This window comes from Aricia agestis, chromosome 1 (assembly GCF_905147365.1).
Source record: "Aricia agestis chromosome 1, ilAriAges1.1, whole genome shotgun sequence".
NCBI classification, from domain to species: Eukaryota; Metazoa; Arthropoda; class Insecta; order Lepidoptera; family Lycaenidae; genus Aricia; species Aricia agestis.
In genome coordinates this window covers 8,271,241-8,295,087 of record NC_056406.1, presented here as the reverse complement: position 1 = coordinate 8,295,087, position 23,847 = coordinate 8,271,241, and the positions used below count along the sequence as shown (strand labels likewise).

Sequence of the window (23,847 nt, the reverse complement as noted above, 5' to 3'; positions counted from 1 at the left end):
TGTGTTTTCGATGCGCGTACGCAGCGTTAGGAGCTAGCTTCTACCACCGCACCGATGTAGCTTATGTTAATTAAATTCAACAGTGAATTTTAAGAAGTGTTTAAATTTTTAAGTGAAAAATGGTGAATAAAATGTATAAAATTAGTTCTGAGCAACCACGCGGCAGCAAACATAACCAGGTGTTAATGTCTATAGTGGGTGAGTGAAAACTATTAAATTTTCGAGTTCTGAGAATCAGCCAACATCAATATTGAAAATAGTTGAAAAAATTGCCTTGCTCACTGTTATTAAGAATTAAAATATTTAAAATCCACTAACTACTAGTATCAAGATTAATAAAATATAGAAGAGTTAATGCTTAGCTCAAAGATTTTTTTTTCTTTTTTTTAAAGTAACTAATCGATTCATATCTGCCATCTAAACGAAAACAATCTTCCCTATTTTAAGAGGACATTTTTCATTTTCACAGACCCATTTAATCTTCTCTGTGGGTCATAGTGACCCAGGAAATAAAAGCAAATGCTCGGTCATTCACGTGCCATTACAAGTCGTGGACATGTGACCACCAGTGCGATATAATTACAACACTATGCAATGAACATTAAGGGAAATGACAGTACGGCTTTTACAAACTCAGTCATCTTGACGACCGTCTGTGGCTCAGTGGTTGGACGCGGGTTCAAATCCCGCCGATGGAACTAAAAGTTTTCAGTGTTCCTGGGTGATGGATGTTTATTAAAATATATATGTATCATATAATAACAATTTTAAATATATTATGTCCAGTATAATTAAGTATTAAATATACCTACTTCCGTTGTCAGGTACCGTAAGACAAGTTCTTTAGGTACATTACCACGGTGCCTGACTCATGGAAATCGTCCATAGATATTATTATTATAGTCATCATAACAGCGGACATGTATTATGGTTAATAGAATATAAGAAATGTAGTTTCCCTGGAATAACATATATTCCCTTAGAATAGTGTGGTTTTACCGTAGGTCGAATTATAAATGAGAAATTGTTTATTGGCCCGTTAATCCATCAAGCTAGAATCGCTGAAACTATTTGATTAAATAGAGACATAGGGTGTGTTTTCATCACGAATAAATTTATTAAATTTTTGTTAAGGCCGGCTTAATCTTAACTATATAATTATGGCCTTTATAAAATTAAGAATTAAAAAAAAATACGGTTATGTATTCGGTGTGCGAGACTGGGAGAGCATCTGCTCTCCCAGTCTCGCACACATAACCGTATATATGTCGCAGCCAACTGGTTTAAATAGCCGTTCAATCAGCTAGCCCTTTGACTGAACAACGCCATTCAATCACACGTCTAGCTTTTTAATAGAATATTTAGGTCGCTCAAAACTTTCAACACTACAGCTGATTCAAAAACTGCCGTTTGATTGAATTAGTTCAGCGCTCACCACCGCGGCGCTAGGTGCGTTTTGTTTACAATATGGCGTCAACTAACCCGTGTTTTGTGGTTGTATTAAGATATTTTTCGTAAATATACGTTACAAGGAGACAGAAATTATGGGGCACATACGAATGAATCAAAATTTAAACTCATAGTCGAGGAATTACGGGGTTATAAAATGCATCACCAAGGTATTTATTGCAATTGTGTTCAAAATGAGTTAGAATACAATTAATCTGCTTGTTATCATTACGCTTGTGTAATAATGTTCCTACTGGCCCCACAGGACAGGCTATGCCTAGTGTGGGGATTTGTCTTAACCTGAAGTTGTATAATATTGTATTTTTCGGGAAATAAATTAGGTATTTGTATTTGTATAATAATACCACTAAACTAATTGTCACCTTAGTTAATTTACCATCTAACCAGTTGGCTAAGCGTCATCTAGCTGTAGTGTAGAACGTTGCAGTCAACAAGTCGGATAATCGACATATAGCCGTGTGATTGAATGGCGTTGTTCAGTTAAAGGGCTAGCTGTTTGATTGAAAGGCGTTTTAAACGGTCGACTGCGACATATATAACTATATACCTATAACTTTGTAGTTATCCATATAATTTAATATATTTTACGCATCTTATAGTCTCATTCGTGCTAAGCATTCGAGTGTATAAGGGTCGAGTCCCTAGCTGTGTACTTGTAACAAGTAGTCGAATTTAATTAACCTTCGAGCAATAACAGTATCTTCCTTATCATTAAATTGAAAATATTCACGACTACTCAAGGTGGCAGTTCAATTATAATTTATAGTACTTGAACTGTTGTTATTGAAGTATTTGTATCGACTCTTCTTTGTGGAATTAATTTTACGAAATGGTAGATTTCTCTTTTTTTCTTAATAAGTAATAATAATCGACTTATACTAAAAACATCCCTAAGATATCACAAAGTTGCCTTTTAGAGCTTCCTAAAAGGTAATTTTGTGATGAAAAGCTTTTTTGAATACGTTTTGTTCCCTGAAGTGAAAATTGGATTTTGCTGTAAATTCTTTTCTAAAAGTATTGTAAAAGGCATTACTTAAGATGCACTTATGGGGTGTAAGCAGAAGTTTCTATTTTAACCGTTATTTTTTCAGTGTGCATGCCGATCCTCGCTTACGGGACCGCGATGGGGTGGATTTCCCCGAACAAGGCTCTCCTGATGGGGCCCTCCTCGCCCTCCGACACTCCTCTCACGGAGGAAGACGTGTCGTGGATGGCATCCATCATGTTCATCTTCGCGCCAGTAGCGGTGTTCATTTTTGGAGTAGCAGCTGATAAGTTTGGACGGAAGAAAGCGCTGCTCTGCGCATCTTTTCCCATTTCGGTAGGTAATCAAATATTTAAATTCTACATTTTACTTTTTACTTTATTGACCTCCTGTGCAAATTATACACAAAAGAATATTATGTGTTTATGTGTGCTTGTCACACACAGAGCAGGTAATTTACAGATGTATATTATAGCACGATACATCTCAATACATCTTTCTATAGAAATCGTCAGGAGACCACACACAGCAGCTATAATGTATATTTTTACATCTTCGTATCTTAAGCTAACCGAGCTATATGAAAATATACATTTATATTTTGATACATCTTAATATATTTCTGTATATTACGATACATCTCTTCTCTTCATAGGCTGTTCAAAAATTTCTGTGATTATATTATAATATGTGTATGATAGACAGATACACACAGTGTTGCCACTTGCCACCTTAGCACAGCACTTCACAACAGTTTGTTCCCCAGAGCCTATATTTTCAATCAAATATCTTCAATCCACATCGTTCTGTTTTTGGCACAATATGTAACAATGCGCGCATCAAAATTACAATCCGAATCATCTTCTGATGAACTATCTAGTGAATCTAATCGCAAGTAACTCGAAAGGCCATAGTATTACAACATTAAAAATAAGAACAGCCTGTATAACACTTTAGCAGCTAAAATGTGCGTTAAGCGGGGCGTTTAGCATTGAAATGTAGGGAAAGATACATTACATTACCTGTTGTGTGTGTGATACATTAAGAGGGCGACTAACCCCAAAAATGAAACATCATCCTTCTCTCTTCACACTCACGCCCGTCTTTCATATGCCAGGTGAAAAAGAATGACGCGGATTTATCGCCAAATTAGTTTTTTCTCAATAACTCGATAAATATACAACATTTTAAAAATCCGCTTGGTCGATCTCTCAATGATAGAATTTTATACAATGTGTTAAAATATTAACTTAGTTTAATGCACAGTTATGGCAATAAATGAAAAATTCGTGAAAATTAGATGCATCTTTGTGATTTTTTTCTATTGAGAAAATTTTAAGATATCGTGTTTTTGCTCAGATCGAATTCTCGGAAATATAATTTAGTATCTAATTTTAGAAAATGAAACAATTCGGGGCTTATTTTCAAGTATAAAAATGAATTATAAAATCGACACTTTAGGGTTAGTCGCCCCCTTAATATAATGTAAAGATATACATCCCGGGATGTAATGTACATTATTATACATTACCTGCTCTGTCTGTGACAGCCTTTATTTGCACGGGACGTCAATAAATCCATACTATATATTATACTACTATAAATGCTAAAGAGTCTCTGTCCGTTTGTCTGTTACCTCTTCACGCCCAAACTGCTGAACTGATTTTGCTGAAATTTTGTATGTAGATACTTTGGTTCCCGGGAAAGGACATAGTATACTTTTTACTCCGAAAACATGTACGGTTCTCGAGCGATAAACGAATTTTGGCGCAACGGAGATGCGGACGTCATATTCTAGTAACTAGTTCATTGTAATAATTATGTAATTGCCCAATATTAACGCTGTATCCAGGAGTAGGGAATTTTTCCAAACTTTCGACCTGAAAACGTACTGCCAGCCACTTAATAAATGTAGGTTACGAAGAGGTCAAGGACACACGGTAGCGAAATACATTTGAAGGATCCTTGATTCAACAATGATTTTTATAAATTACATACGCTTTATACCTAGTCACTTCACTATTTGCGCGGTCGCTGATTGATGTACGTGAAGAAATTGACAAATACTTCTATTGATATGATAGAATGTTATGTAAACACATATATAGATAGAAGACATAGTACCGGTGAAAGATTGACACCCCCTAAATTGCAATCCATCACATTTGTATGATCTATATCCTATCATCACAATAAGTATGAAGATGTATCCCTTCCATCACAGTTATAGCTTCAGACAAACGTGCAGACGTAATATTAGTTAAATATCAATTTTTTTCTGTCTTGGTTATACAATGTACGGTCTATAAAAACTTTAGTAAAAAATTATTTATATGCACTGTGATTCTATATAGTAACTGATAGGTACACTTTTGCATTTTTATAATAGTAAGTACACTTACTATTAGATATCGGATTATATATGCATTTGCATACTTGCATATGTAAATGCATATACTTAATGGAACTTTTTAGGCGATAGTGCATATTTTGGCAATTTTTCGTTGATAGTGCATATCGAAGTCTCCAAACTAGCTATCATGACACACACCGAGGCCACAAAACAGAGGTACGATAGAGCAAAACACTAATTCGAATATGTGGCTCCATCCCCATTTAAATAATGCAATACTCCCAATAGGCACAATATCTTTCTAGAAACAAATTTTTTCTTTGTAGTTGGCAACATTAGTAAAAAATTTCAATAAACTAGTTAACGATAAAATAAACTTCCACGGGCGTTATTGCAATCGGAAAATGTTGCTAGAAAATTATTATAATTGGTGCTGTATAAGAAATGAAAAATCCTGCGTTTGATGAAACTATAAAATTTGGCGCTTTTATTAACGGCACCGCCGGAAAACTCTTCAAAAAAATAATAAATTTTAATATTAAGTGACCTTTTATTGTGCATATTTTGTGCACATTTCGGCCATTTTTGCCAAATGCGAAAGTGTGTCTATTAGCCTGTTATCGCATATATATCAGGCTTATACTGCTGAACCGACATATATCGATAAAATTTGGTTATGTTTGGTTTGATGCCCTGCGTAGGAGATGGGTCTTGCGTGATAAACAAATTTAGTGTCTAAACACACTAGGCCGAAGTTACGCGGCGTAAATTCCGCATGATTACGTCCGCAATGTCAAACGCATACAAAATACGGACGGAAAGCGACGGAGCGTGGGTCATCGATAATCTATACTAATATTATAAATGCGAAAGTATCTCTGTCTGTCTGTCTGTCTGTCTGTCTGTCTAACTTTCACGCCAAAACTACCGAACCGATTGTAATGAAATTTTGTATACACATAGTCTAAAGCCTGAGAAAGGACATAGGCTACTTTTTTACTGGAAAAAAGCGTTGTAAGGGGGTGAAAATGCGTAAATTTATTCAAATTAAGTTAGTTGCAAAAATTCATAAAAGATGGCGCCGTGCGTCTCCTACATCGCGCTAACGCTTGGCCAAAAGTCTTTCTTGAGGTAATCTTACATTGAATTTTCGATTTTTTTATTGTTATTCCGTTTTTACGTTATTTAATAAATCAGTACTTTATCTATGCTGTGACGTAACCTTAAACCTATCAATGATAAATAGTTTATGGGTAAAGTTGTATAATTGGGGGGCTAAATAAGCTTAAAAATTTGGCATAAAATATAAAGTTTAATTTAAAAAATTGAAATATTATGTGCACACTGCACAGCTGTTTTGATTTAAGGGGTACCAGGGTTTTTTTATAAAAGCTTTTGACACCAATTTTGTTGACATCGCGCGCTATAAACTGAAGTCCACGCGGACGAAGTCGCGGGCAACAGCTACTTTAAAATACATTGCAGGCGGAATCATGCAGAATTTACGCCGCGTAACTTCGGCCTAGTGTGTTTAGACACTTAGGACAAAGCAGGGTCCGCCAGGCTCCACAGCTATGAGGTCTGTGCAGTGTATTACCATCATGGACATATCGGACAAGGACGCTAACATAAAAATTAGCAGGTCAGTACGAATATCGACGTTAAGGGCATTAAAATTATCTTCCATATCAGCGCGCCTTGTACAGTGGCGGTTACGACGCTCGCCGCGTTCTTAATAGGGCGAAAATGTATGAAGAAATTTGAGAGCGTTTCTTATTTTTCTTATAAATCGAAATGTTATTTATTTTTATATAAAATATTTAGCTATTCGTACAGGGGACTAAATAAGCAAAAAATTTTTTGTATATTTATTTTCCTTAGTTCAGTGTATTTAGCTATAATGATACCTAATCAAACCCTATTTTTTTTAATCTTTTGCGATTATTGTGATGGTGAAAACGTATTTATGTGAAAATTTTGTATGCGGCTATAAAAAATTTATGGTGTACGTGGAGATGAATATATTATCTTTCATTTGAAACCAAAATATCCTCGCAGTGTGACTGCTAATTCTTTAAAATGGTACCTGAAAATCGCTGATATTTGTGAGAAAATGTGATAATGTCCTTAAGTAGCAAAGCCCGTCTGCGGGCATTTCCGTCTTTTGTATTTACCGATTAAAATCCAATAAAAATATCTACAAAACTCTTAAGAAGTCGATATACCCGTAGTTTTGTCAAATACATTAATTGTTTTATTTTAATAGATGACACCCTTGTAAGTTTCTATTTCTTCCAGTTGGGGTGGGCAGTGAAGTTGATGAGCGCACATCCCATCGCGCTGATCGGGGCGCGCGCGCTGATCGGGTTTGGCGCGGGCGGTGGCTTCGTGGTCTGCCCGCTCTACGTCAAGGAGATCAGCGAGGACAGCATCCGCGGCATGACCGGCACCTTCGTCATATTCTCGCAAGTACTGTCCAAAATCCAAATTTAATATACCAATATATCCAATTAGTTTGGCGAGATAAAAACTGACTTCAAATTTCTTTATCTCAAAAACTACTGAACCGATTTTGATAAAACTTGCAGTATCCCCTAAGTTGAACAATACCAAGCACAACAAAGAAATCGGACTTATAATTCCATGATATTATGCGAACACAAACGTAAAAACATACCATGTATGTATGCACATTGGTTTAGCACATTTATTTAGACGCTGGTATAGTATATTTAGGAAAACTGGCCAGTTTGGGAAATATTACATTATGTATGTAAATGTCGAATTGATTAGATCTTCTTTTGATGTCGGTTAAAATGGAGCACGATTCTTGGACCTCGTCGAATTGATAAGATCTTTTTTGAAGTCGGTTAAGAAGAAACCTCGTATTTCGGGTTGATCTCAATGTTTTTTAAATAAATTTCAAGAAATTCACTCTCAGAAAATGCCGTGTGCCTGCTAGCACCGGGATTCTCATTGCTGGTCGTCTAGGATTTCGAAAAATATCAATGTTGGCTTTGCCTGATTATTGGAATAATATGAAAAGTCGCGAGCCATCGACGATCGCGTGTTAATTGTTATTTGTTTCGAATTGCGATTGGAACGGGATCGTCAAATTGTTGTTGTCTTATCAAAATGAAGATACTCACAGATCTCTGACTATATGCTCTAACGCGATTAGTTAATAATTATTATTAAGTACGCGACGTTTATAACATAGTAAACATAGAAGGTAAACATAACATAGAATCCTCAACACTCAACAGTACAATAGTGTTGGGGAAGGCCCTGATAAACAATACAGATTGATCAGTTATTTTATTTACCTTCGAAAGTTTCTACGAAATCAAGCCATATACCATTGGCATAAAGATCATATTAGAGGCAAGGCAATATAACTAAAGGCACTACAGACTCATACGAGATAATATTGAACTATTACATGAGAATGAAAAATGTGATACATATTTTCCTATTTTCCTTGTAGGTAAGGTACGTGATCGAAATTCAAAGAACAATTTTGAATGCTTCTTCCGGTGCCGACGTTGAGCGAAGGCACGTTCCGCCGTTAGCCTGCGTTTCTACCAGAGCTGAGCTAAGCTGTGATGCTACAGATGCGTTTTATTAGAGACAATAATATCACTTTTTTGGCCTGACCACGCTCACCGAGTTATTCCATCGAAAATTAAGAACACATTCATCGCAAGACAGACAGAGTAGCTTCGGTGATTAAAGCGCAGAATAGTGCAGTGCAGCGCTGCATCGCGCCGCTACGGCGACGTTCCGTCGTTTTGCGTATAAATAATAGTAGTACTATCAGAGAAATTGGTGATGATCAATAATTATTATGATATTATGTCACATTGATTGCGAAGTTGGTCGCGGTATTTCGGTGTGACGGAACGAATTCCGTTACACCGAAACACCGTGACCAACGGGCAACGTCGCAATCAAATCGAACAGAAGACCAAAATATGAAAACGTAAAAGACGCGTGGCGCTGTTAATAATTATGATCATATTGAAGTGGAACGCATCAATATAACGCAGCTAAAATGCGTTATTCCGTTCCGACGACGCAACCCACCAAAGCAATATGGCCACGCTCGTATTGGGTATATGGCAAAGTGTTTTGCCCGACCCATTTTTTTCTCGACTCCTGAAGAATTCTGATCTTGCTTATATAATTTGCGGCCTCGTTATTATGTTTCGGCATTAAAGTTTGTTTGAGCCCCTAATTGCGCCAAAATTTCGAGAAATTCCATCTCGTTATGTAGTTCATATTTTGTTTTAACGAGATTTCCCTGAACAGCCTACGTTATAAGATATTATGTACCTACTTGTTAAAATGTGTCATCTTGATAAAATATTTCATTAAGGTCGCGTTTCATTTTCAATCAAAATATTTCGGAAAACACTTTTTCTAAGGCTTATTTGTATTACAGTACATACCTACATATTTCTACAAAGGCCCGTATAAAGAATGTAGACGTAAAAATTTAGCTTTTTTCATTGAATCTATAATTATTGAGTGAGATCACAATAGTCCGGGTAGAACATTTTTTTTATTACTATCAAGCTTAATTTAGGGTTCCGTACCCAAAGGGTAAAAACGAGACCCTATTACTAAGACTTCGGTGTCTGTCTGTCTCCAGGCTGCATCTCAAGAACCGCTATAGCTAGACTTCTGAAATTTTCACAGATTGTGTATTTGTGTTGCCGCTATAAGAACAACATATTTACAATACTTAGGACCTATTTCACCACTTCCTGATAAGTGACGAATAGGCTATCCAACAATAAACTTGGCAGATCAAGTATGGAGAATCTGTCAAAAAAGTTGTGAATAGACTATTCGGCACTTTATCAGCAAGTGGTGAAACAGGCCCTTATTATCGTTTATTTATCCTACACCTAATTTTAACACTTTGCAAAATGAGGCTCATTATTTTCACAGTAACTCCTCAGAGCGGAATCGCTTACTTGTTATGGGCCTCCTGAGTATCGGCTCAGGAAGCCTGGATATATAGATCTTTATCGCTATGGGGGAAATCATAAAAGTTTATTGTGCGGGAACCGTATATTTTCCGGGATAAAAAGTATCCCTTGTCCTTTCCCGAGACTGAAATTATTGCCATACCAAATTTCATCAAAATAGATTGAATAGTTTAGGCGATAATCATAAAAGTTTATTGTGCGGGAACCGTACATTTTCCGGGACAAAATTAGTATGCCTTGTCCTTACCCGTCACTCAAAGTATCTCCATATCAAATTCCATCAAAATAGATTGAATAGTTTTTGCCCAAATCATAAAAGTATATTGCGCAGTAACCGTACATTTTTCTGGGATAAAATGTATCCTATGTTCCTTTTCGGGACTCAAAGTGTCTTTATACCAAATTTCAGCAAAATGGGTCCAGCCGTTTACGCGTGATGTCGTGACCACGCGAAATATAACGTTCCGCGCAGCTTCGCCCGCGTAAATTAGATATTTCTCAGATAAATCAGTCCACAAAAAATAGCCTATGATCCTTCACGTGGTCTACTTCTTATCTGTGCCAAATAACAGGAAAATTGCTCCAGTAGTTCGTGAGATAAGACCTTTCAAATAATTTCTCCCGTTTTTTACACATTTTCCTCTATTTATTCGCTCCTGTTAGTTTTAGCGTGATAAAATATAGCCTATAGCCTTTTTCGATAAATAGGCTATCTAACTCTGAAAGAATTTTTCAAATCGGACCAGTAGTTCCTGAGATTAACGCGTTCAAATAAGCCCTTTCAAACAATTTCCCCCTGTTTTTTCCACACTTTCCTCTATTTCTTAGCTCCTATAAGTATTAGCGTGATAAAATATAGCCTATAGCCTTTCTCGATAAATGGGCTATCTAACACTGAAAGAATTTTTCAAATCGGACCAGTAGTTCCTGAGATTAGCGCGTTCAAACAAACAAACAAACTCTTCCCAATTATAATATTAGTATAGATATATTTTATTGTGTGTTTCTACTGGATCTAACTTTCGCGCCCTTTTAGTATCTACCTACATTATTGTAGTTATAGGCAAACGAGCGCCTATGCTCGTTAATGAAAATTCATCCCAGAAAATGTTCAAAATAAATTTAAAAAAGCAGTCAAAGAACGTTTGTGTGCTAAAGCGTATTTTAAAGTCAATGATTTCAATGAAGACAGCACACCTTGGGAATAGGGTGGCTCCATGCAGGTTTTACTTTTATTATTGTTACATAGCCAGAACATTCTTATATTTATTTTAAAATTGTAATTTTACATCTTTTTAGTAAAAGATGGCGTGCGAGTTTCTTACGCCGGTTCTTCTCGCCGGGCTAGTTCCCGAACCGGTGGTAGGCAATAGGCATCTTAGTTTCTGTAATCATTAAACGGTAGGTTTTAAAAACTTTATTTTGCCACAGCGCCATGATACTCGTAGAGCATAATATTATTGCTTTTCCACATAGAGCAACAGATCACCTCATGTAAAGCGCTTACCGTCGCTCATGGTTTTAGAATAAAGTATAATACTCTTACTATACCTACTACTCTTTTCTTATAGCTTTACAGATTAAAACGAGCTGAAAATACCATTGGTAACAATTTGTTCCATCATCTTTAGTTTTATTATGGTCGTGTTCTAAAAAAAATATTCCTCTTTCAGACAATGGGAAATCTTCTGGTGTTTATACTGGGTGACTTGCTGCAGTTTAACACAGCGCTGTGGATTTTACTGGCCATCCCGCTTATCCACTTCTGCATCTTACTGCGGCTGCCCGAAACACCTTCCTATCTCATCAAATGTGGACGGTCTGAGGTTTGTTCATTGTCAAACAACTAAACTAGTCACAGATCAAAAATTAAATGTAAATCTCCTCTTGTGGTTAGGGCCATAACTTTCCCACAATACTGTAGGTTTTCACTGAAATAGAAGAATATTAGTATCAATTTTCACTCAAAAAAATATTTTTCATATGGTTATAAGTTATAACTTTTTACTGACAGCTTATTTTTAATTTGTCTCATAATGAAAGTAACTCTATATTTAATGGACAATAAGTCAATATGGGTCTCGTTAGTGGTGGAAATTTGGACCACTTTACTGCATTCTCCTTTCTTTATATTTGTATTACCATTCGATAATTTATGCAATTAAAAGCAACTTTTGTTATAAAACCACTTTCATAAACGCAATATTTAATATACCTATCGAACAAAGTTCTCTCCCGATGCGTACAAACTACGGAAGAGTGACGTCATACTTTCGTAGCACTTTGTATGGAGCGTTTGGGGCAGGTGTATTTTATGAGGTGTTTGAATTGTCATATCTTGGTGAATTTTTAAGCTATCAGAGTCATTCTTTCAGCGATGTTTCTATTTTTAAGGGTATTTCAATTACCAATAAGAAAAAAAATCATCATGCCTATAAGACGTGCCCTACTTATTAGTTACGTTAAATTACAAAGTAATAGCTGTCATGTTTCGAACAATTTGCAAAAGCTTTTCTTATCATTATCATAAAATAAGCAAATTTAAACGTCCATCCCAATTTGCTGTTTAATCAATTTCAGGAGTCGGCTAAGGTTCTCGGGTGGCTGCGATCCGTTCCTGCCACTGACGAGTCAATCAGCCAAGAGATGGAACGGCTGATTATAGAACAGAAAACCTGCGACCCTAAATTCGCCCCAAAACTACTATGTGAGTTAAATTCATGGTATACGTAACCTTCACTTCTTCGGTAATGAAGGATATAATATAGTAGGGTAGGCTGGCTCTTCTTCACAGTGATGCCCCAGCCTGCATGATAGACATTTTTCATTGCCGGAAACGTACCTAGGCAATTGCCCAATCATGTTGCACCATGGACCATGGTGTATGATTGTCCATTATGGCGCTATGTGCAGAGGTTGAATAAGATCTTTTCTAACAAAATATTATTTTGCAACAAAACAGTATACTTAACTAGTGTTTAAGTCGCCAACTTTCATACGGGAGAATTTTGAAGTTAAATCTAGGGCTCCGTTGGCAAAAGTTTTTAGATAAAAACCAATTCGAATGCGACTGTCAATATTCTACGTCTGGCTTAATTGACTATGAAACAGAATGTTATTCAAAGCCTAAACATAAATTACGGCTTATGATAACATAAGAGTTATGCAAACAGTAGACTAAGAAACTTTAGTCAAACTAGAAAACCTTGCTTGCGCCTTACACATATAAATGACTAGCTGTGTCACGCGGTCCATTAATCCATTATATACCTTCTATCCTAATATACTAACCTAATAACCTAAATCTTACTTTTTGGTAAGGTCTTACTCTACACTACAAACTCCCTAGGTTTTCGTACGTTTGTATGATGATAACCCTTTATGGGACGATCCATGGTATAATGGTGTATGCTAGTAATGATGATGATGATGAACATAAATTTCTAGAAATTTTCATGCTCAATAATCGGGGCTCCGGTCTGGCATACAATGTCTGGCAATCTGTGACTCCCGCAGCCGATGTGCCAATTGACTTATGGCGTGCCATTTGACATCGGAGAGTTGCTGGCAACACAATTATACGGTGAGGGAATTGAAAATAATAAGTGGGCTGATATCAAGGACAATTTACCAGCGCTATGAGGTCAACACATCAATTGAGGCAATAAATATGTTTTGTATACAATCCAATGGTGTTCCTTGTTTAGCGACCTTTAACCCCAGACGAAAACAAAGTTTAACGTGTCTGTCGTGTGTCTTATGATGTGTGAAAAACGATGGTTAAATTAAATTACATTAAATTAAGAAATTTAAAAAAATCCCCGCCAAACAACTTTAAAAAGTAATGAAATAATATATTTTACTTACTGACTTTAAGTTTAAATAATTCCTAAGTGTAAAGTGATATTTTGTTGTCACGACTCACGGTGTGTCGGGGGACCGCCAAGAGTGTCTTTTGCATTTTGTATCGCTATGTCACGGATTGTCTCGATTCGGTTCGCTGTGAACTGACCCTTAAACTATAATGTTATGTGAAATCAACTTCTACATAAGCGGTCCCCCGACACACCTTGACAGCAATAATTATGGACTAAAATATCACTTTACACTTAGGAATTATTTAAACTTAAAGTCAGTAAGTAAAATATATTATTTTATTTATTTCATAATTTTATTTCATGCTTTTTAAACTTGTGTCGGTTATAGTGCAGAATAATTCCTATCAACAGGATCATATTATATCCCAATGAATACCATCTAGGAGTGTCCTTTTGGATGAGGCCGTCAAAATGAGTCCAAACATGAAACCTCCACTTTGGGTTCATAATATGGAGCTCGGCTCCTATAGAATCCAGGCTGCAGCAGCAGCATGCAAAAATTTATTGGTTATCTACGTCTTACTAGTTGTCGCACATTAAGTAATTATAATTATATAGTAGGAACTCAGATAAAAAAAAAAGTTGAAAATTTGTTGAGTAGTGATAATTTACAAAATAATTATTTTTTAACAAAAAATTGAACCCGACTTCCAAGGAAAAAACAATATCCTTAAAATGACCTAAAAATATGAAATAATTATTATTCTTCATTAGTGCCTTTTTCAAAATTCGACTAAATCTCAACGAATTCTGTACTCAATTTTCATTCTTTTGAAGTCGGTACCAGCCCAGAACTGAGATACTTGACATAGAACTTAGCCAGTACCGACCTGGGTTCAATTTTTTGTTAAAAAATAATCATTTTACTCTTTTTAGTTATCTACAAGACAAGGCTTTATGCGTAGATAACTACTACGAATATTAACTATCCATATTATATTACTGTAAGCGAAATTGTGGTAAATGCTTGCAGTTATCTAAGCGATACTGCAATTTCCAAGCTTTTATCTTTAAAGGTTCAGGAATTCTGTTCAGTGCCTTTGGACCAAGAGACACCTTCGTATGAACTTTCTGTTATTCGTAACATATGTTTAAGTTACTAGAAACAACATTTTAACCACTATGAGTGTTTTGATAAATTTCAAGGATTTTCCTCGATTGCTCATAGATGCCACCATCAGCTCACCGCTTTCGTAATTGTTATACAAAATTAAAATTATATATTTGAACATACAAAAAAAATATATATATATATATATATATATATATATAAACAGACGAACATATAACCTCCTCCTTTTTGGAATTCGGTTAAAAAATAACACAAAATCTTCAGGTTGTTGATTTTTTTTTATGAAATAAGGGGGCAAACGAGCAAACGGGTCACCTGATGGAAAGCAACTTCCGTCGCCCATGGACACTCGCAGCATCAGAAGAGCTGCAAGTGCGTTGCCGGCCTTTTAAAAGGGAATAGGGTAATAGGGGAGGGTAGGGAAGGGAAGGGAAGGGAATAGTTGAGGGTAGGGAAGGGAATAGGGTAGGGGTTAGGGGATTGGGCCTCCGGTAAACTCACTCACTCGGCGAAACACAGCGCAAGCGCTGTTTCAAGCCGGTTTTCGGTGAGAACGTGGTATTTATCCGGTCGAGCCGGCCCATTCGTGCCGAAGCATGGCTCTCCCACGTATAAAATTGTTACGATTATACTAAAGCTTGCTTCGTTCGCCCTGATATTTAAGGGTTGCTTCTTCGTGCCAACTCCAAAGCGTTAACGCAATTTATTAGGTACTTTTGAGAATTTGCATGCATGCGCCCGACCAACGCTGATTGGCCTCGCAGAAGTAATGTATGCATTACGCTTCGGAATTAAGGTTGAATTTTTTGTGTTCAATTTTTGAGAATTCGCTTCGACTCTGCGCAGCGCTATTATAAATTGACCCTTAGACGCTGCCGCTCCTAGGCCGTGGCCTATAACGTCCTATTTACAAATCCGGGGCTGGTAACAGGTGCAAAGTGTTTTCCCACTCATTAGGAACTTCCTAGCTTTATTTCCCTGTTAACAAGAATCAAGGTAACGAATATTCGTGTCAAATCCTTTATTTACTCTCCTCAGAAATCAATTTAAAGGCCGAGGGAGCTTCCAGTCACTAGGTCAGCCGTGTAATATATTTTCATTTGGACTTCAAAGAGAATTATTCTAAGGGCATCGGGATCGGAACGCAAATATTTGATAATAAATATTATCTTCTTACTTCAAATGTTATTCGATTTGAAGAAATATTATGTTTTACCTACTGTTTTACGAATTAATTAAATCAATGTTTACGATTTTAACCAATGATTATTACTTAATGGTCTTTGAACATTAAAAAGTATTTTCGCAATAATCCATCGTTGTTTATTTCTTAGTAATTTCTACTCCTCAAGTAATATTATACTTTCGCATAATATTATCTTGAATTAATTGTAGTGATTGATGATGATGATTAATGTGATCTGCATTGTAGCGTTGCAAAATCTTACTTTTTGGTAGCATTTGATCAAAATGCATCACAAAAAACTAAAATATCCACCCAACATATAACCTCTACCTTTGGAAGTCGGTTAAAAAGTCGAATATTAGAGGATATATTTCTTTTAATTTCTTTACCGGCACTGGAACCTAGCGTTTTACGCATTTACACCGGCGCCGGCAGCCGTTGTTTTATCTTTTTTTTTTATGAAATAAGGGGGCAAACGAGCAAACGGGTCACCTGATGGAAAGCAACTTCCGTCGCCCATGGACACTCGCAGCATCAGAAGAGCTGCAGGTGCGTTGCCGGCCTTTTAAGTGGGAATAGGTTAATAGGGGAGGGTAGGGATGGGAAGGGAAGGGAATAGGGGAGGGTAGGGAAGGGAATAGGGTAGGGGATTGGGCCTCCGGTAAACTCACTCACTCGGCGAAACACAGCGCAAGCGATGTTTCACGCCGGTTTTCTGTGAGAGCGTGGTATTTCTCCGGTCGAGCCGGCCCATTCGTGCCGAAGCATGGCTCTCCCACATATATCTATACTTATAAAATTACATGTCCTGACTGACTGACTGACTGATTCATCATCGCTGAGCAAAAACTGTTAAAGTTACAGTCACGAAATTTGGTAGGTAGGGTTGTTTTATTAAGTAGACACCCACTAAGGAAGGAATTTTGAAAATTTTACCCCGAAGGGGGTGAAATAGGGGTTGAAAGTCTGAATGAAAGTCCGTCATTTCTTAAGTTAGGAACATGAAACGTTATTTTTGAGTTACGGATTAAAAATGAGTGAATACGTATTTGAGCGTTTTTGGAAATTCTACCCCCAAGGGGGTGAAATTGGGGTTGAAACTTTGAATGAAAGTCCGTCATTTCTTGAGTTAGAAACATGAAACTTTATTTTTGTGCTACTGCTTAAAAATGAATGGATACGTATTTATGCGTTTCTGGTAATTCTACCCCCAAGGGGGTGAAATTCCGTAATTTCTTAAATTAGAAACATGAAAGTTTATTGACGTTTTTGTTTGACGTTTGCTTAAATAGGGTCCCGTTTTTACCCTTTGTATAAGGAACCACAAAAAAGGGAAAACTATCCATCTTTGTTATTAAGTATAACTATGTTAACGCGGACGAAGTCGCGGGCAACAGCTAGTATATATATATATACCGTGCCGGCAGTATACTTACCGCCGGTTCCCAATACTGATATTTTTGGGAGCCGGCGCGGGCAATGGCGGAGGCATTCCCTAATAATAAATAATTATTGGACTGCGTTATGTAAGAACGAATCAGGCGACAAAATTGTAAAAAAAATTGTTATGAATGCAGATCGATTCCAGGCATTATTAAACTATATTATGTATTCAACTAATTTTGTGTTTAAAAGTCAATCCTAGTGATTTATAATAAAGCGCGGCCATGGGCGGCATGTCAACATTTGTAAGAAGTTTTGCACAATTTATTATCATTACATTATTGTATTATATTTAAAACAATATGACATTTTCACGTAATTAATAGGTAAGTAACTTTCGCTTAAATTCGCTACAGAAATAATGAAAACTAGATGACGACGGCACGCCCGTACTTTTTAGAGCTCCGTAGCCAAATGCCAAAAAAACAGAACCCTCATCTTGTCTGTCCGTCCGTATATCACAGACACTTTTCTCCGAAACTATTAAACCTACCTATATTTGTTTTAAATACGTAGCTACTACCTACATACCTCCAACTGTCACATTAAATCTAAGATTGAAACTCGTGGTGGAGTCGCAAAGAAAACTTTTTGAATAATTGCCCGCGTGATAAGTTCGCGTGATTTACGTGTACGTAAATTTGTTTCAGTCAGCGATAAAACGGCTCTGAAGGCGTTTTGGGTGGCGCTGATAGTGAACCTAACTCGGGAATTCTGCGGGTGCATTGCCGTGTTGGTGTACGCCAGCCACATCTTCGCCGAAGCGGGGAAGGACCCCGACACCAGCATCGCCCTGTCACCGAACAAGCAATCGATCCTGCTAGCCGCTGTCCAAATATTTGGGTCGTTTTTGGCGTGCCAACTGGTGGACCGCGCTGGAAGAAAGGTTAGTTAAGTCGTATGACGTATCTATAGTATTTCTACCAAACTTTCATAAACTTCGAAAATAAATCGAAGTCTGTATGTTTCCCCACCTGTCTGAAGCGACTGGTATGTGGGCTGTGGCAAGGGGTTTAAAAATATAGTTTTTGTCTCAGAAAAATGTAGTTATTACCTATATAATATACGGTTGTAACCACAGGTTATAACACAAGAGCTCTATAATTTAAATTCTAGTAAGTAATTTATTTTTTATTTACTTATTGGAACCAAAACCTAAGTTGATATTACTTCTTAAAGCCTATTCACCCATCTATTGCCGATTTACTACTGTAGCTTCCAAAGGGCATAGGGCATAGATAAATAGGTAGCGTTTTATTGAAGGTTTTATTACTCTATAAAAAAATAAATATTTGTTCGACTTCGTAAAAGTACCTAAACTGTATTTTATGAGTTGCTATCTGTACGGCCAGTAACTACTAGATCATATATTATGTAGACTTTAAATTACGTTATGTTGTTGCCATTTTTTCTGTTCAAAACGCTGTTTTTGTTATAACTCTATACTCTATGCGCGCGCGCTTCAAAACGCCCAATGTTTACCTGCTTTAAATGACGCACCCCACCACTTCATTGGTTGATAATTGAGATATCAGATAAGTAAATGAAAAATTTGGTATTGTAAATACGAGAGAGGGGCGCGTCTTTTTAAATTGGACGAGCTCTACCATAATAATATTAATAATTATATAATATTAGACATTAGCGAACACTGATTTCCATTAAACAAGTACTTGTATAATGGAGGTCAGTGTTAGCGAATCATAGGGAACGTTCCGGTTTCGGTGGTCTACAACGGTCCTAGCGCGGCGTAACTTTCTGCTTATCTGTCATAACTATCATAACCATAGACTTATTTATATACTGTCGTAATCATAACTATCAAATCAACCATAGAACTATCAAAGAATTTGATTTCATAGGCAGATTGCGGACCTGCGTAATTTGGTCGCGTCATGTTAAACCCAGACTAACATTGAATTGACATAAACCAACCAAATGACGTAGGTCCGTCAACTGGCTATGAATAAATTTCTTCGATGGTACATAGGTAGTATATGACATTCTCTTTGGTACATAGCTTGAAGAACACCTCACTCGTATATTGTAATTTGTAACCGAAGGTTCATAATCGAAAGTTTGGCAGACATTTAACTACTGAGCGTGTACCTACCTAGCTCAAACACCCCTCTCTCATCTTCCAGCCGCTCCTGGCCGTCACAAGCGCGGTAGCTGGGTTCAGCATGTGCCTGCTGGGAGTGTGGTTCTACCTGCAGAGCGTCGGAGTGGCGTTACCGGGCTGGGTGCCGATAGTAGCGCTGTGTGCGTGCATCTTCGCCGACGCGTCAGGCCTGCAGCCGCTCCCGTTTGTCATTATGACGGAGATGTTTAGTTTCCAGGTAAGTTGATGTATGTTTGAGAAACGTTAGTCTACGTCATTGACATGCTGCATGCTGAAGAGTGATGACTGAAGTAAGTACGGTAGGCACGCTACGGTGGTAGACCACAAGTACGGCGATTAAAAATGTTTCAATTTCATTTGGAAATATAAAGCCGCAAGTAGATCTCATCTCACTTTCTGCGCCACTGTAAAAGTAGCCAGGGGGCACGGCATATACTTATTATAACTAATATAAAATTTAGATTCCTAATCTAACGCTAAGTACTCACATACGGTTTTGCTCGATAGTTTTACTCCAAATCGAGCAATAACCACCATGTGGACCGCAAAACTGACAGCTCGAAAGCTCGCTTCGAGCCGGCTCGATGGAATTAAATATGTAATTTCCTTCGATTCGGAGTAAAACTATCGAGCAAAACCGTATGGGAGTACTTAGCATAATGAGTCAATAAGTATACTATATATACTATATGTATAACCCATACAATTAAAATGCCACCTTCAGTCACCTATAATGACGATGTTTTTAATTTCAGTTGCGTGGCACCGTAGCAACACTGATAATGGCGATATCGCTAGGGACTGACTTTGCGCTTCTCAAGTTGTTCGCCCCACTCAACTCGTGGATCGGGTACCACTCCACATTCTGGATTTTTAGCGCCATTTGCCTATCCAACGTATTCTACCTCATATTCTGTGTGCCAGAAACTAAGATGAGAAATCTAGAAGATATTTATGCGGATTTAGAAGGCAAGAAGAGAAGAAGAAAAGATGAGGCAGTGGTAGAAACGAACCATGTGTGAAATTCCTATTTGCCATAGCGTAACTTGTGATAATAATCTTAAGAACTTGACGAGGTACTTATTAGGTACACCTTCAGGTTGTTATACAGACCTACGCGAGTAGGTAGTAAAATATATTATTTATTATGAATTGTTGTCGTAGACAATATCCCCGCCAAGTGAGCAAATATATTTTAAGTTGCAAAAGCAAGATATTGATAGATATGTCGCAGCCAACTGGTTTAAATAGTCGTTTAATCAAACAGCCAGCCCTTTGAACAACGCCATTCAACCACACGTCTGGCTTTTTAACCAGTTGGCTGCGACAGATATAATATTTTATGTAGTAACCTATACTATATGAAATAATTGTAACTTGATTAGATATATATTCACAGAAAAATTGTAAGAGCTACTGTACCATTTTATTTTTTTTTCTCTTTATTACCTAGTAAATTTAATAATCTTTTAAAATAAATCAAATAGCTGGTTATTATTATTGTCTGATGTCAGATAGTTCCCAATATTTCATATTATAGTTATTAGACTTTAATTGGACAATGACAGCTGATATAATAAGTTTTAATTTACGCCTCTTGTACAAATTCCTCTCTGCGAAACATAGGAATAGAGCGAGATGCCATAATATAACGCATTGTCGTGTGGCGAGTGAGACAGCAAATCGGTTCGCCGCTGTTTCGCCGTTCGCGTTTCGCAGCGTCGTTGTACTTACTAGAGACGTTAATGCCAAAAATTCCGAAGAGATTCTTTTTATTTATGGTTACCTTTTTAAGTGGCAATTTCATTTTTTTTACAAACGGCAACACTGTAATTGTAAGCAATGTGTACCTGTAAGGTCGGGGACCTTAGAACTATTAAAGGAGTAGGGGTAAGAAAATAAGACACAAAAGTGGTTTTACTTATTTTAATAAATAACCAGGCTAGTTTACAAAAGCAATATTTTTTGTTCTTTTATATGTTTTGTAGAAAATAATTTTACTACATATTTATTTCATATTATAATTATCATTATTGCCAGTTACGAATTATGTGTCGCTCCTATATATGGTTTTAAAGTTGACGTGGTTACTTAAACAAGGACTAGTAAAATTCTTATTTTTTACAGCTAGATACTAGCATTAACGAGAAGGGAAGATAATATAACAGGAGAGTTTAAAAATATTAAGTGAGTCTTCAGCACAGTACACAAATAAGTATGTTTTTACTGTTTTACATACCTAATAAAAATATTAAAATCTTTTGGCATTCCTTTTGCCAGATTATACATTTTATAGACATAATAACTATTAGAGCTATTAGAGCTTATGTACAAGTAATTGATTTTGACAAAAGTACAACGATATGTTATGTCATTTTTAGCGAGATCTTATCACAAAAATATTTTATGAAAGGAAAATTTTAAATAAAAAGTTACACACATTTGTCCTGCAGTACTTAACAAAACGATGTTCTATTTTTATCACTTACAAGACCTGTTCAAATGTATTCGCTTGCAACTCGGCAGAACCAAATATGGTGTAAGACATTTTTTTACATTTTCAGTAGTACCATAGTTATAGTTCTTGGGCGAATATTAATTAATGCTTGTATATTCAAACACTTAGGTGGATTCTCGGTAGCTAAAAAAAGCTGTGTTACTTTCTAAAATGATATATGATTCATAAATATTTTGCTTAGTCAAAACTGCACACATAAATTTCTTTAAAATCTATGTAATTGATTATTTATTTTTAAACGACATTTACACTAAAGATACAATTTTTTGCAATGTAATATGTCGATAGCTTATTTAATATTTTTTTAATTTGCAAAAACAAAGAAAGAACATCTGCCTTTAAAAAAAAGACTAATAAAGTATATTATTTTCAATTCCATAATATTTTACGCTACTGTCATTTTCGTGACTTTATGTAGATTTACGAGCTTACAGACGGAAAAATTCAGTAATAAAATATATCAATAATCAATCTATAAGCTATTTTAATTGATCTATCCTTGTTAAATCATCTAATGATATATTATTCGTTTGGTCAAAAAATATCTCGTTAAAGGAGTATTCATTGGAATTATTTTTTTCAAATTGTTTTTGACACAATTTTAAAATTTTCTGATCTGATCTTTTTTTTTTAAACATAACACCATCAATAAACGTACAGCGTTTTTATGAGCCAAGTTGAACAAACATCACCCAATGACAGAATATAAAATCAGTGCAATTATCTACCTACCTAATTCTACTTGTTACAATAAATATTATTATTTATGTTTCTATACGTCATGGGTACGTATAGGCCGCGCACAACTTATAGTCGCTCGGAGAAATCCGTCCAAGAAATTTATTTATAGGCAGATGGTGGACCTATGGACCTATAATATGGTAGCTATGTCAATTCAAAATTAGTCGAGATTTGTCGACTGGGTTTGACATTCGACCAAATTACGTTGGTCCGCCAAACTGAATCAACTTCTCGGATAGTAATCTAACTACCGCCTGATCTTTATATTTTAAACATTGGTACGATATTACTTCGCGTTAATTATTAACATTCGCTGGATAGACACCGAAAAATTTGGCAACGCAAATTTTTGGACGACCTAAAAGTTATGCGCGGCCTACAGCTAGCTATTATTCATAGCATAGTTATTTTTAATAACAATTGGAAAAGTGTTTCCACACAAGTTAATATCATGGCCTTAAAATACGTATGCAGTTACTACAATATTATTGATAGAATTAAAAATAATTTACCAATATACTCTACTTGATTATAAAATGTATCTAATTTGAAAACTTTTATTTAGTCCAATCATCAAACATTATTGTTACCTTGACGAATAGAATGTTTTGAACCTATTTTATTATTTGTTTTAAGTTTTTTTAATTAATAATTATATTTTAAGTTTATAATTTAGAAACAAAAGTTTAACAGAACTGAACACAGCCGAATACATTATCTATCTACAATTCCCAAGTCCTAACATATTTCACGAATTGAGTACAGCATTGTAGTTAACTTGTTTTATTGCTTAGGTACTCAACTAGTATAGCAAACTATACTAGTTGAGTACCTAACCTGGGTATATTTGAATATCCTGCCGAACTCTTACATTATAATATAATTATTACGCATAGACAGAGTTAAAGAAAACTCACGGTAATGACGGCCTTTACTGCCGCACTCAGAAACTAAAATTAATCACTTAATTGTAATTAAATGAAGATTTTGACATAAGAACCATATAAAACTGTCCTCTTCATTAAATTGAAGATTAATCATCATTAAGGCTGCCTTCACATTAAGTCGCGCGGCTGCCGCAC

The 23,847-nt window shown here is 36.1% G+C and overlaps 1 protein-coding gene across 1 annotated transcript; it reads left to right on the top strand.

Moving 5' to 3' along the window:
• Nucleotides 1-20,912, top strand: LOC121730294 (facilitated trehalose transporter Tret1-like). Its single transcript, XM_042119279.1, has 8 exons — nucleotides 1-198; nucleotides 2,562-2,791; nucleotides 7,107-7,277; nucleotides 11,479-11,631; nucleotides 12,386-12,512; nucleotides 18,035-18,270; nucleotides 19,529-19,723; nucleotides 20,262-20,912. Exons 1-8 carry the CDS (start codon nucleotides 120-122, stop codon nucleotides 20,526-20,528), a joined length of 1,458 nt encoding a protein of 485 aa, XP_041975213.1. The 5' UTR covers nucleotides 1-119; the 3' UTR covers nucleotides 20,529-20,912.
• The last annotated feature ends 2,935 nt before the right edge of the window (nucleotides 20,913-23,847 follow it).